Consider the following 15,445-nt stretch of genomic DNA (forward strand, 5'->3'; position numbering starts at 1 on the left):
CCAACACCTGGAATGCCCTCCAACTGACTCTGAAGCTGAAGGTTCTTCCTTCTTTTGCTGCATTGAAAAGTATAATCTCAGACCTCTGTGTGTCGAACTGTCTTAGCTGATTTTCTATGTGTATGAAATAGCTGATAAACTGTGTCTTTGTGTTGTAAGCTCGTCGTTCCTGTAAATGAGGGTAACCTTAGTGTCTTGGGGGTTGAAAAAAAAGGTTTGAAATTAAAATGTTCCAGTGAGTTTTAAATTGTAAAGACTTGTCTTTTTCTATCTATGTTGTTTACTCTAAGCCAAATCTCTTTCCTTCATTCTTTCCATCCTTCCTGAGAAGAGCAGGACAATCGAGTTGATGATTATTTCCACTACGGAGAGCTAGTTCTACATCATTTGAAAGACAAAGTTGAGAGAAAACGTTATAAAAAAAATGCAGTTTATTACAGTAAAATACACCTTACTTTGTTATAATTACAGATAAGTGTAAAATATAAGAGGAATTGAAGTTGCATTCGACTATTTTTAATATACATTTGAAAATAAGCAATGTAACGTTTTCAGGTCATTTTGGAAGAGGTGGGCGGGAAACATCAGTCTTCCATGTCGTCTTCCTGAGACACTGAGCTACGACACAGAACAGATCAGAGATCAGCCGATTTGAACGTCAAGCGCCGCTTAATAGGTCAATGCAATCCGATGGACAGAACAGAAGACCCCCCCCTCCCCCCCGACACTGTGACTATTCCCGAAGGCGTTACTATAACAGAACGGGGACTAACGTAGAAAAAGGAACAGAAACAGGAGAGCGGTCTCAGTCGGTGTCCGAGGAGCTGGAGGAGCTGTCCGAGGACGACTCGCGTTTCTTCTTGGGCTTCTTCGTGTGATGCTTCCTGTGTTCCTTCTTGTTCTTCTTGCTCTTCTTCTTGTGGCTTTTCACTTTCTTCTTCTTCCCTCGCTCTTCCTCTTCTTCGCTGGATGAATTTGAGCTGCTGCGCTTCTTTTTCCTCTTTGAGTCTTCCTCACTCGATGAGGAGTTCGATCTGGCGGAGATAAAACATGAATGAGTTTAGCAAAAATCCAAGTTAAAAAGAAACACGCCGGCCTTATCGCCTTTTTAAGCAATCCTATATATTTTTTTTTAATCTACTTTTTCTCCCATTTTTCTATTTTTCTCCCGTCCCAATTTCGTATTGTCCAAGTCTACCCTCCCCTGTCTCGAACGCCGTTAGACCATGCCTCCCACAAGCTGGCTGCAATGTGGACGAAGCCTTGCATCACGTGTCCCCTCCGGTACACGAGGAGGCAGCCGTCGCATCTTTTCACCTGAACAGCGCAATCTCTCAGCGGCGAGGGTCTGCGTGGGAGGGACACGCCTCCCTTGTTGCTTCCCGATTCTGCTGCGCAGGCGCACCAACCGACCTGTAGGAGTCGCTGTCCACAACGTCCGATCCCCACCCACCAGCTTCCCACCCCCTAATACTGCCAATTGTATTAGTATGAGCGACCAGCCAAGCTGGTAGCAATGCCGAGAGCTGGGCTCAAGCCCAGCATCTCCTGCATTGGTGGCGAGCGCCTTGCCCACTGCACCACTTAGCCGCCCTAAGCAATCCTATCTTAGCACAAATTAATGGAAGCGAATGCGGACCACTGGCCTAGCTGTTGGCCAAGCACACCTCTCAGATTTTTAAGCTAGGCTAGCGGTCCGTGTCCGGTTCCATTAATTTGTGCTAAGCTAGGCTAGCTTGCAGCCAGATAGCTTCCTACTGAAGGCACAGAGAGGGAATTGGTATCCATCTTCTTGTGGGACTAATGTGTAATCAGATGTTTGTGTATGTACACATTCCATTCTAAAATGAGATGCCCATTATTTACAATTAACAATAGTTGCTAAGGGAACTGGTATCCATCTTGTCTGACTCTGGAGAAGACAGCAAGCACATTTACCTTAATGCTAATAAAAGCGTCTGAAAAACAGCATCGGTAATGCAAGGAGCATACATGAATGAATGAATGACTTATTTATATAGCACCAGTCACAGCACGAATGCACAGGGTGCTTTACACTACAGCTTATATAAAAAACACAACAAAACAAAATCAGAAATAATAAAAACAACAACTCTCTTGACCTTTAGATGAGGAAATGCTTGACAACAACAAGACTGCTGGTTGGGTCAGTAGAATCTAAGTACGTTGCTAACAAACAAAATATTAGCAACTATTGTTAATGTAAATAATGGGCATCTTATTTTAGAATGGAATGTGTACATACACAAACATCTGATTACACATTAGTCCTACAACAATAAGATAGATACCAATTTCCTCTCTGTGCCTTTAGTAGGAAGCTATCCGTCTGCAAGCTAGCCTAGCTTAGCATGAATTAATGGAGGTGGATGCGGACCACTAGCCTAGCTGGTGGCTAAAAACACCTCCTTCTCTTGATTTTTAAGCTAGGCTAGTGTTTACTGCAGAGTGGAGGCCGGGACTGGGAGACAAATGTTACTGACCAGGCACTCTATATATCAGAGTTTATTTGAACAAAAAATACCACTTACAGCTCCTTTAACCAGCAGCACCTCATGTATTTGAGCTTCATTACAATTGACAAGCTGATGGAAGTGACATAATGAGTTACTAAAAACATGCGTTAGTAAACATTTTATCTGTTACACAAAATGGTGCGTGACAACATACAAACAATATAAGCTTTTCAAACTGTGCACAGCAATTCAAATGTACTTGTGGTCCAGTACTTACTTTGTACTTTGGCCCAGTATTTATGTCACTAGTGAAAATGACCACAGACTCAGATTCTGTACAACTCACTTTACATCACTGGAATTTTTTTCTGGGAAAGTCAAACTTCTAAAATCAAACGATACCTCTTTCTTGAATTTCTCTCTCTGCTTTTCCTCCGTTTCCTGCTTTTCTCTCTTCGGTCGTCGTCACGGGAACCTATGGCAAGTGGAAAAAGACTCAAACCCTCAACCCTGACCAATTGAGCTACAAATGGACAAATGATAAATAGACTGCATTTATATATCACTTTTATCCAAGTGGCATTACAACCGGGAACCTTCCGATTACCAGACGACCGCTCTACCTTCATTGTCACACCCCCCCCCCCCCCCCCCCCCCCGCAAGAGTAGCAAAGTAGCAAGAGTACTGGTGTGCTAATAGTGTCTTTTAATTCCATCTATCGGGCCAACGTTAAGTGTTGTACTAACCTTTAGAGCGCTGGCTACCCAGCTTGTCGTTGCACAGGGTCTGCTGCACTTCGTCCTCCTCGCTCTCCTCAGTGCTGGTGCTGCTCACGTCCAGGACGATGTCCTTCTGGGGGTCGACTCTGACAAAGTTCCGGCACTCGAATGTCAGGTGGCCCGCTGGTACAACGACAATCCACAAGTGATTGGGTGAGGCGATGCAGTAAGATGTGGGTTGCAGTAAAGTGATGGCCACGATGAGGCTAGAATGCAGACAACGGTTTTGCTTCTAAATGATGACTAATAACAAGGTCTCTGCCGGTTTCAACAAGTTACATTTAGGACTTTTTAATACCACTTAAGAGCTCAATTTAATACCAATTGCACGACCATACTAGCAAAAAAAGAAACAACACATAGCGACACTGAACTGGCGATCACTGTGGAGGAGAACGTAGCCATGGCTTCGTCCCCGAACGCCAAGAACCTAGGTGTAGTCCTTCCTTGATGACCGGCTGAACTTCTCCGCTCACCTCGCCTCAACAACCAGAACCTGTAGATTCTTCCTGAGCAACATCAGAAGGATCCACCGCTTCCTGACAAAAGAAGCCACTCAACTCCTCATGCAATCAACAGTCATGTCTCGCCTCAACTACTGCAATGCACTGCTAGCTGGTTTACTAGCTACTGCCACCAAGTCACTTCAACTCATACAGAATGCAGCGGCCCACCTGAACTGGGAAGGGAATGACTCCCTCCTACCTCCAGTCAATGGTCTAACTAACTACACACCCTCAAGACCCCTACACTCTGCATCTTCTGGCATCTTACTGTCGTCGACTAAAAATGCATTTCTCCAATCAATATCTCAAATGAAGAAGGGAAGGGAAAGAAAAACAACTACTAACCTTTGTACTGGCTTCTACTATGCACTCTGCTATTAAGGAATCTACCTTAACTATACTACTACCTACTATGCTAATATGTCTATACTACTAGGCACTCAAGTCTATAGCACTCAAGTTGAAGTTCAACACTGTTTGATGAACAATCTTACTTCCCCTTAGCTGCCAGAGTTGTACCCTTCCCTTCCTGCTGACTTGTACAGAACTTGTAAGTCACTTTGGATACAAGCATTCAGCTAAATGTAAAATGTAAATGGATGAACCTAAACCCTCACTACTTTTAAGGAGTTGATTACACATTTAAATAACATTTAATTATTTCCCTTACCTCAGTGATGTATGTATGCATAGTCTGTCTCTTTTCTATTTTATTATAATGTTTTTGTCCCCTTTCCCCGTTCCCCTTCGAGAGGCACTTTTGTCCTCTCGCCAGGCTGTCATTGTAAATAACCTGCCTGGTCAAATAAATCAAATAAATTGTCAAAAGATATACAATATATGAATTACATCATGAATTAGAAAACAACTACTGTAATGTAATATGATACTTACGGTAACCACATTTCTTGCACCCAGCCCTGATGTTGTCCTTATTGGGACCTGTGAGGTGGGAAAGGGAGCATCCAGTTAGTGCTGCTGACTGCTGTTGACGCTAGGAACCCTACATTAAAAAAGGGACACTTCACCAAGAAACAATGCCAATTTATTTTGCACATAATCTCACACACACATCCAAAAACTCAAACAGTTGTGCAAAAATGTATTTAGTTGGACAGTTATTGAGAGAAAATTACTTTGAATATGGCCACCAGTTATGTCATCAGGGACATTGAGTCGTTGTCATCAGGGACATTTGAGTCCTGGCTTTAGTTGAGTATTGCTAAAAAAATTGCAATGAATATCTTGTCTTATATGGATTGCTACCTTATCGTTTCACTGGGCTGTAATTAACACAACATAAGGATTAAATCACTGGACGGTCATATTCAAACTCTCAATAACTTGTCCAAATGAATACTAACTAACTAAATGGATAAATGTGTGCAAAACTGTTTTGGGATGTGTGTGAGATTATGTGCAAAATAAATCTGCAGTTTTTTTTGGTGAAGTGCCAATTTAAACCTGTCGTGTGCGTACGTACCACGTATCTCACACGTATCACCGCCGTATTGGGCCATGATTATCTGAATACGAATCTGCTGACTGACAGTAACAGATTATCTTGACAGTGGACGATTAAAGAAGTGTTGTGTCTAATTAACTAAAGACACAAAATTGGACAACGTATAGCAGGGCTTCCCTGTAAGCTAACAGCTCTAGCTAACAACTGACTTCCTACTCAACACTGAGGCAGATAGCAGATCAACTATGGCCGTAACTGAGAATTAAACAACTGTAAATAGTTTCATGTACTTCATGGCACTTACCTGGAACTGCCATTGGTCACGCTATAATATATATATTATATAAGTGGTAGAAGAAGAGTCTCACGAAACGTCCACGTTGGTCCTTCACAAAATAACGCCGGTGGGAAACACTACACATTTTGCTCTAGACCCGCGGGACTAAATCAGCAAAGTGCATGGAAAGACATTTTCCATAACAATTGTCGGGTGGAAAACTCTCGCCATCCCTGTGACAATTTTCATAAAATTAACTCAACTTTTCAGAATGTAATTTTTAGTGGTTGCAGCATGGAACCCTTGCGCCTCGCCATGTCACCTGGGGGTTGATAATAATGAAACACTCGGGTCAAACCAATAGAGGATTCGGGGGGGGGGTGACTTTTGTAATTATATATTTGTATGTTATTGAGAAACATTTCCAACTTCACAGCTGTGTTGATGGATTATTGTAATAATATTATACATCATCTGTGAACGTGTCTAGTCATTTCGTATGAACATCTACGGGATATATAAACATTGTGCCTAAAACGCCACCCCCGTGTACATGAAGTAAACACAACACTCCAACGTGATTTCCAATATGGCAGCTAATGGTAGAAAGTGATCTCCGCTGGTTTACTCAATAAACGATTAGTAATGACGAGTTTACATACTCTTCTCAAACAATAATTACGTGTCAATCAACGTAGAAGACATTATTATTATTATTATCCTGTACTGAAAGAAAACACAACCTTAGCGGCGAAATGAGTAACATTTACATTCAAGAACCCCCAACAAATGGAAAGGTGAGCGCGAATGTTTCATTGCTGGAACCAAATAGCTGAATGATTGATTGATTGAAAACTGTATTTAACAGATTGCAGAATGAGTACAATACAATACGGCTCAATACACACAATTGTTAAGGGGATGCAGACCAGATAAAGACGTTTGTCTTGTTTACATCAGGGTCCTCCATTTTCAATTCATAGTGACATTTATGACTAGTATAATGACATCATGACATTTATGGCATAGGGACATACATGACATACAGGTATTTAGTACTGTGACATTTGTGACATATACGATATGCAAATATACAGTATTGTTACCCATAGATCCTGACAGAGAGTATATACATATGATGGGGAGGAGACTGTACATTAGGAGGAGGTGGGTGGGTGGGAGAGAAATATACATACGGTGGGGAGAGAATATATACACATACGGTGGGGAGGAGACTGTACATTAGGAGGGGGTGGGTGTGTGGGAGAGAAATATACATACGGTGGGCAAGCTCTATATATAACGTTAGATAGATTATAACCAACCCCATGCCCACATGACATGTTAACCATGCTTCATGTGTCCATTTGATTAAATTAGATTCAAATGTATTGTTATTATCATACAGCACAGCAGTGTACAGTACAACGAAGAGGTTTGGCATCCAACCAGAGTGTAGCCCCTTTCGTGACTGTGATGCACCGAGTGAGTCCCTTGCTCCTCCATTGGAACATCCCATAATTAACTCTGAAGAACTGGTCCTCTGCGAAACGCTCGTTGTACAAGTATCGCAGAGAAATTTCATAGGTACTCACAGTTGCACAAGGGTTTCGGACAGAGAAACGCAATGGTTTGAAAGCTCGGCGTTACTAATAAACATTTTAAATATTTTGTATAAACTGGTCAACACAAATTTCTCTGTGATACTTGTACAACGAGCGTTTCGCGGAGGACCAGTTCTTCAGAGTTAATTATGGGGGTTTCTAATGGAAGAGCAAGGGACTATGTGAATTCACTCGGTGCATCACAGTCACGAAAGGGGATAACCAGAGTGGAGATGTAACAGTAAAGTGCAACAGTAATATACAATGTACATGTGATATTAATATGTACAGTGATACATACAGGTATAAAGACTAGGGCTGTCAAAATTAATGCGTTAACTCTGGAGATTAATTTAAATGTATTAAAGCATTAAAATAAATTAATCTAGATTAATCTATGGAGTGAAACATCTTCAATTTTAGCGCCGTGGTCCCACGGATATAAGAAAGAGGTCTAGCTGAGTCAATGTTGATGGTTTTGTTGAACATTTGTATTTCACAGGAGAGAAACTGTATTCAAAGAAAGCTATTAAAATAGTCTTTGAAGGCGCCCCAGTGGCGAGCCACGTGGCGCGCTCAGCCGCAATGCGGCCGACCCGGGTTCGACTCCCGAGCCCGTCGTTATTTGCCGGGTGTCTTCCCCCCGCTCTGTCTCCCGTTCCTCCTCTGTCTCTCCCTGCTGGACTGCCCAGTAGAAATAAAGCGATAAAACGCCAAAAGAAAATCTTAAAAAAAAAAAAAAAAGTCTTTGAATCTAAATATACTTTCTTTGTGTTGATTTTACATTAATTCCATGATTTTACTCAAGTATATATCTGTTACAAGCTTCGGTTTTATGTAAAAAAAAATGCTATTTTTAATCTAGATTAATTACAGAAAATTGTGAGATTAATTAGTAAAAAAAAAATTTGTATCTATTGACCACTAATAAAGACACTTGTATGGTAAAAATAGTAGTGGTAAGTCATACTGGCCAGCAGTGTAACTAGTAAGAGTAGGTAAGGAATATGTACATACCGGGTATATAGTACACACTAGTGTATGAATGAATGAATGAATGAATGAATGAAAAACTTTATTTAACAGATTGCAGAATGGGTACAATACAGTACGGCTCAATACACACAATTGTTAAGGGGATGCAGACCAGAGAAAGACGTTTGTCTTGTTTACATCAGGATCCCCCATTTTCAATTCATAGTGACATTTATGACATACACAACAGTATATCAAAGCAGGGTAGCCGGACCAGCACTCACAGGTTCAATGTTTTTTATTGGCAGCCTGAATCAAAAGCAGACATGTTTCGGACAATGTCCTTCATCAGCTAGCCATACCACTGATGAAGGACATTGTCCGAAACATGTCTGCTTTTGATTCAGGCTGCCAATAAAAAACATTGAACCTGTGAGTGCTGGTCCGGCTACCCTGCTTTGATATACTGAACTTTATGGGATTACAGCACCCAGTGTGAGAACTTGTGAGCGCGGTCTAACTTGACATACACAACATACATGACATTTATGGCATAGGGACATACATGACATACAGGTATTTAGTACTGTTACATTTGTGACATATACGATATGCAAATATACAGTACTGTTACCCATAGATCCTGACAGAGTATATGATGGGGAGGGGACTGTACATTAGGAGGGGGTGGGTGGGTGGGAGAGAAATATACATACGGTGGGACTGGGGAGAGAATATATACATGCGGTGGGGAGGAGACTGTCTATTAGGAGGGGGTGCGTGCGGGTGGGGGGGTTTGGACATTTACGGTGGCCAGTTTCGAATTGCAGCCTCCCATAGGTAGGGTCATTCTCATGAAATCAAGATTTCATGAGAATCACCCACATGTGCTCTATAGAGGCGACAGTGACTCAGGAGGTAGAGCGGTCGTCTGGTGATTGGAAGGTTCCCGGTTCGATTGCCGCTCCTCCTGGGCAGAAGTGTCCTTGAGCAAGACACTTAACCCCTAATTGCTCCCGATGAGCAGGTTGGCACCTTGCACGGCTGGATCCGCCGTCGGTGTGTGAATGGGTGAATGGCAGGAAGAGCTTTGGATAAAATTACTATATAAATGCACCATTTACCATTTAGTACATTTCTACACACTAAGCAACTTGTCCAGTTGCTATTGCATGCACTCATCTGTGTTTCACTACACACATGAGTGCATGCTTACCAACTGTCCGTCTGCAACACTACTATCACCGACATCTAAGAAGGGAGATCCCCCCTTGAATGGCCCTTCTAAGGTTTCTCTCCTCCACACTGCCTATGGAGCATTTTCCCCCTATTGTTAGGTTTTAGTGAGTTTTTCCTTACCTTCGCGTGGGGTATGTCTGGGAGTGCTTGCATTCATTCATTTAGGGCGCGTTCACACCTACTCTGTTTGGTCCACTTTAAGTGGACCATGGTCCCTTTAGATCGATAGTCCGTTTGGTTTGTACAGGTGTGAACGCAAACCGAACTATAATGAGGACCAAACAACCGAACCATGGTCCTCTTGAAAAGTTGGGACTCGGTTCGTTTCAATCGAACTATAGTACCTAATCCAGGAAGCAAAGTAGCCTACTCCTCTCTAGACTGGCGCCGCACGCGGACAGTCTCTCTCTTCCTCCCTCTCTCTCTCTCCTCTCTAGACGCAGTCTCTCTCTTCCTCTCTCTCTCTCTACTCTAGACTCGCGCCGCACGCGGACCCCCCAACTTTCTCCTGCGTGAGGAGGACATTCGCGGACATTCTCTCAGATAAAGAAAAAAAAAAAGCTTACATACTTTTTGGGTAATTTCATAATAGTAGCGTGGACCAGCTCTGTAACAACAACGCATCTCGAGCTGCTTCTATGCAGCTGTCTAGTAGTTGACAGCTTACGCAGGAAGGAAAGGGGTCTCTCTCTCTCTCTCTCTCTCTCTCTCTTTCTCTCTCTCTCTCTCTCCCCCTCCCTCCCCTAGCGCCGTGCTCATAATAGTATCTCTCTCATTACGCTGCCGGCAACTGATTACGTTTGTGAGTGCTATAGTCCAATAGATGCGACAGCATGTCCTTTGTTTACAAATTAGATCCGCACCAAACAGGGTAGTGTGAACGCAGACCAAAATTAAACAATGTATCATTTTCACATTTGGTCCACCAGAAAGTCCGGACTATCCACGGAAAGTCCGGACTTTCAGATGTGAACACACCCTTATTTGCATTTATTTTAAATTGGTTGGACCTTATGGTGTTCTTGTTTTGTTCTTGACTTATTGTTATGTTTCTTCTTGACTTGTTTAAAGAAGACGTGTCCAGCCCATGGGGACATTAACGTGTGTTGTCGGGCCTCACAAATAAATGTAATTTAATTTTATTTGATTTAAGCAGAGAAGATCCGCAAGTTAGTGTTTTCTAAACCTGATCCCTCTGAGTCGTTTTTTTGTCAGTGCGTGGCTTGTCTGGCATAGGGATGAGAGATAGTTTGGAAAATGCATATGCTGACCTTCAAAGCTTTTTTTGGCAATCAAAGCTTCGGGGCCGAGCTTTGATTTTAATTCGAAGCTTCGAGATTTTCTTTCTTTTTTCTTTTTAATTATAATAATTTTAATTTTTTTTTATCTTATGTTGTGGGACTTGTACAGCACTTTGGTAAACTTTGTTGTTTTTAAATGTGCTCTATAAATAAAGTGGATTGGATTAATTAATTAAGTAGGGTTTTCGTGACTGTGACGCAGCCAACAAGGTTTCACTCGGCTGCGCTGCCTGGGTGCAGTGGGGCTGCTCTCACAGCCAACGACATGACATTACATAATTATGTTGCAACCTTTGTCTATCAAGCAAACAATTATATTATATTTAATTTATAATTTATAATTATATCAGACAATGCACCTACAAAAGCAGATGATTACAATTAAATTAGCCAACTTGGTAACACATTAGTCATAGCAGCATAGGCATATCCTTATTAATGTTTTGTGTGGCGTCGCCGTCGTGTACAACGATACTTAAGTTTTTTAGGTGATTTGACAAAGTTGTTGTAGAGTTGTGATATGCCATTTTCTTCTGGCATATCTGGCACTCTGCTTTTTGGGCATTGTCTTTGCATATTTTAAAGTGTAACCACACCACACGTCTGATGACTTCTTCGTCGATATGTCTGCTGCACATGTCCTTGTTGTTTTCAACACAGATAATCTCCACGTGCTTGTTGTAGAGAGGTGGAGTCGAGGCGCCGCTTACTTTCGTTTCATTGGAATGGAGGCGCAAGATTTTGGAGGCAAACATTTTTTTTTTTTTTTTTTTTTATGTTCGAAGCTTGTGCCATCGAATGAAGCTTCGAAGTATTTAAGACAGCCCTATATATTGCATACACTGTAGAACTAAAACCTCTTGAGGCTGCTGGACTTCAGACAAAAACACGTGTGACTTGAGGCGCCTGAAGCTGTCTAGAACAGCTTGTCTATATGTCCCCACAAAAGTATACCAATCACAGCTGATGATTTTTACTGACATCACATCCTGTAAAATTAACCAGCGGCGGCAGCTATGTTGCATTTCTATTCAAACGCGAAGGTTGGAAGAAAAAGCTCCCAGTTGGAAAATCTGAATATTGACCTCTAATGTGTTCCAGTGCCCAGCTCTGAAATAAACATACATTTACACACAATAAATGTATGCAAAATATGTACCATTATCTTCTAAGGGGAAAGCATGTGACCCCTAAAGAAGCTGTGAAAAGTCTGAGTATAGAGAGACCAACCAGAGTTTCCTCGTAGGAATTACGACTTCGAAGGCTGATCCATTGCATTTTTCCTAGTAGGAGGAGGTCTGATCTTTCCTAGTTCCCACTTCAATGGAATGCACCATTAGAGCTGATTATTTCACTGACGTCACATGCTGAAACAGCTATCCCAGCCAGCCAGCCAGCCAACAAGCTAGCTCGGTGCTGCATATATGAAGTCATGACAATAAATAAGATACAAATATATCAGACAATGTTTTGTATGTCAGAAAACCTCAATTCAGGGGCGGCTGGGTGGCGCAGCGGAGATTGCGCTCGTCACCAACGCAAGAGACTCCGGTCTTGAATCCGGGTGTCAGCATTGCCTCCGGCTTGGGCCGGCCGTCATACTGGCTCATTTGGCAGAGTCAGCGGGTGGAAGTCGATGGGTGGGGATTTGGACGTTGTGGACAGCGACTCCTACAGGTCGGTTGGGGGACGCCTGCACAGCAGAGACAGGAAGTAGCGGGGGTAGTGTGATCCTCCCACGCGTTACACCTCGCCAATGAGAGTCCGCGCTGGCAGGTGAAAATATGTGACAGGCTGCCTCCTCGTGTACCGGAGGGGACACGTGATGCAAGGCTTCTATCTTCCCTACAACCGACCAGTGGGGGGCATAGTCGAGCAACATTCAAGACAGTGGAGGGGAGAATTGGCACAGCGAAATTGGGATGGGAGAAAAATAGAAAAAGAGTGCGTGCGTGTGTGTGTGGGAGAGAGAAAGAAACGTTATAGCCTGGTGATCTACCACATTTATACAGGTGAATAGAGTGATTCTTTTTTATTTAGCTATTTTAATCAGAGGCCACAAGCCATATCAGGGTAAATTAATCATATAAGAATGGGGCTGATTAATTAATTAATTCATGAACTTCCCAGCAACTTGTGCAGCGGTGGCCTAAAGGTTAGAGAAGCGGGTCTGTGACCGGAAGGTCGCCGGTTCGATCCCCCGGACTGGCAGGAAAAATCTGGGCTGGGGAAGTGAATTAATAACTCTCTCCCATACCCTTAACACCAACCGCTGAAGTGCCCTTGAGCAAGGCACTTAACCCCCAACTGCTCCAGTGGAGTTGCTCAGTGGCCAACGGTGTCAGACTGTGGTTGTACTGGGCAGCTCCCAGGTATGAATGGAACTGTGTAAATGTGAAGCAGGGCGTAGCTGAAAAAGAGCATCCGTGCTCAGCGAACCTACCCTGGGTAAATAAAGGTTATATATATATATATTATTTACCCAATTTTACCTGGAGAATGAATTACATACAATTCAATAATCAAGTTTGTTTGAAAAATAAAAGAAAGTACGATAAAATAATAAACAAAACAATCTCTTGTCCAAAAAGGAATAGGAAGAAGTAATTAGCTTATCGGGTCATGCCCCTTATTTCAATATAGCCTTACATTTGTTTTCGAACAGTGTTTATAGCATATTAATGACAATTACATTTAGGCTACATTTTATATTATATCGTCATGTAACTCGAGAACCGAGGCCCGAATTTGGTCGAGTGAGGTGGCGTTCGAACGGCAACAAATAGATCTTTAATTTGGTAATTTATATTTTTGGCGAAAAATGCAACCGTGACTTTGTGCATTCCGCCGGTGGGCATGAGGGCCCTCTCCCGGGCCGTTGCGTGTTAAGATTAATAATCTATATTTATTTTCCACTCACTTGTTCTCACTCGCAAACAGGCTGGATAAGGCCAGTCACGTGGTAGGGGTGGAGCTGGACTCTCTAGCGGTGGTGGTGGAGAGGAGGAGCCTTGCTAAGCTCCATGCCATCAGGGACAACCCCTCCCACCCACTACACACAGACTTGGCTGACAGAAGGAGCACGTTCAGTGCTAGACTAAAGACTCCCGAGATGTAGCACTGAACGGCACAGGAAGTCCTTCATTCAGACAGACATCAGACTTTACAATGCATCACTGTGCCTCACTGCATCACTGAGCACCGGGTGACAGTACTATCTTTCTGGACTTTTACTTTTAAACCGAACATAGCACAATTATACACTTACTGTATAGTTCTGTATATTTTTTACTGTATATTTTATATTAGAATGTAACATAGGAAATGTATATCCCGGACGGTATTTTATTCTTAGGCTTATTTTAATTCTTATTCGTGATTTTTGGTTTTGTCTACCTAAATGTTTACTGTGAGCGATTTGTAGTGCCAAATTTCCCTCGGGATGAATAAAGTATTTCTATTCTATTCTATCTCTAGTCATGTGGTTAAAGAGGAACTAAACCCATGGTCACTTTGTTGCCCCCTAGTGGTTGAGAATGTTCACCTCGCTGCACGCTCTGCCCCACCCCATCTGTGATATCAGAGGCTACGTTCACATTGTAGAGTAGACCAAGAGTGGATTTCTTTGCTCATATGTGACTTGTGGATCTTTTCAATTCTGATTTGGGGTCACTTTCATATCTGGTCCTAAATCAGATACAGGTCTGATCTTTTACAATGCGACCTCAGTCTGAACAGTCATGCGACTTTCATGCAACTTTTACTCTAGATTGACATTTGTTACTACTGTCCATCTTCTTTATCGTTCATTTGCACATGCGGGTCAGTTCAGGAGCGTGACCAGTTACACACTGGAATCTGATATTGGCCACATTTATAAAAAGAATGATAAAATAAAAAAGATCTAAGCAATAAATCTGAATTGAGCACGAAGGCTTGCAGTGTGAACGTAGCCAGAGTGTCATAGAGTAAGGACTAGGGGGGGAAAAAACAGAGTGTGCAGCCAGCAGCAAGGTGGAAATATCAATCACTAGGGCAGCAAAACTACCATGGGTGCTGTTACTCTTTCATTATGTTTCAGTAACAACAAGCCTTACTTTGTGATTTCTCCGTAGGTCCTGCTCAAGACCTCAGCCGGTGATATTGACATTGAGTTGTGGTCCAAGGAGGCTCCCAAAGCATGTCGAAACTTCGTGCAGCTGTGCATGGAAGGTAATGACGGACTGGCTGGCTGGCTGGCTGACTGGACAACACTAGCTGTATTTTCCACCAACGTGGAATAGCTACAGGCTATAAAACATTAAAGTCTGCTGAAGACGGGAAGCTGAGTCATTCAGGTCTCCCCTGCTGTGGTCTCTTGGTCGTCTCATTAAAGCCCACTGACTCATATGAGGCTGCAGTACTTGATCCGACATGGAGATGTCCACGTCAGTAAAGAGGCGCAGTGTGAAGCTGATAACTAAATCATTATCTGTTTTGTAAACTGGCCGGTGGCAGCATTAAAACAAACATCACAGTTACATTGACTTTCATTAACTAGACATATCCCCAATTTCCCCAAGGGGATCAATAAAGGAATATCTCATCTTATCTTATCTTATGCTTCTAGCTCAAGTTGCCTTAAATGGAAACCCTGCAAAATTGTCTGATGCTTGATAATTGAAGGTGTAAGCACAAGTGTAACCCAGCTTTGCTCACATCTACCGATCCCAATTTTTGATAAGGGTGTGATGCCAAATAAAATGGTGTTTTATTATTTATTTATCCAGGAAGGTCCCATTAACCCATTACCCGCCAAAACGCTGTTCAGCGTTATTGCCC

At 42.5% G+C, this 15,445-nt stretch overlaps 2 protein-coding genes across 3 annotated transcripts in view; one reads left to right on the forward strand and one right to left on the reverse strand.

The window, feature by feature from the left end:
* Nucleotides 1–432: 432 nt before the first annotated feature.
* srek1ip1 (SREK1-interacting protein 1) lies at nucleotides 433–5,632 on the reverse strand. Of its 2 annotated transcripts, none has more exons than XM_084325351.1 (5): nucleotides 5,533–5,632; nucleotides 4,658–4,705; nucleotides 3,225–3,380; nucleotides 2,880–2,952; nucleotides 433–1,034 (listed from the first exon to the last, which is right to left on the reverse strand). In XM_084325351.1, the coding sequence occupies exons 1-5, from the start codon at nucleotides 5,543–5,545 to the stop codon at nucleotides 806–808; spliced, it is 519 nt and encodes a 172-aa protein (XP_084181477.1). In that variant the 5' UTR covers nucleotides 5,546–5,632; the 3' UTR covers nucleotides 433–805. The 2 variants fall into 2 exon arrangements, with proteins under 2 accessions (XP_084181477.1, XP_084181476.1); XM_084325350.1 differs by lacking the exon at nucleotides 5,533–5,632 and adding an exon at nucleotides 5,247–5,309.
* Nucleotides 5,633–6,093: 461 nt separating this feature from the next.
* The window catches only part of cwc27 (CWC27 spliceosome associated cyclophilin), a 102,203-nt gene continuing 92,851 nt past the window's right edge, over nucleotides 6,094–15,445 (forward strand). The window contains exons 1-2 of the mRNA XM_084325383.1: nucleotides 6,094–6,302; nucleotides 14,740–14,836. Of these exons, the coding sequence (XP_084181509.1) occupies nucleotides 6,261–6,302; nucleotides 14,740–14,836 (139 nt within the window). The 5' untranslated portion in view covers nucleotides 6,094–6,260. The remainder of the gene's footprint in view (nucleotides 6,303–14,739; nucleotides 14,837–15,445) is intronic.

Source organism: Notolepis coatsorum (assembly GCF_963971535.1).
Source record: "Notolepis coatsorum genome assembly, chromosome: 11".
Lineage (NCBI taxonomy): Eukaryota > Metazoa > Chordata > Actinopteri > Aulopiformes > Paralepididae > Notolepis > Notolepis coatsorum.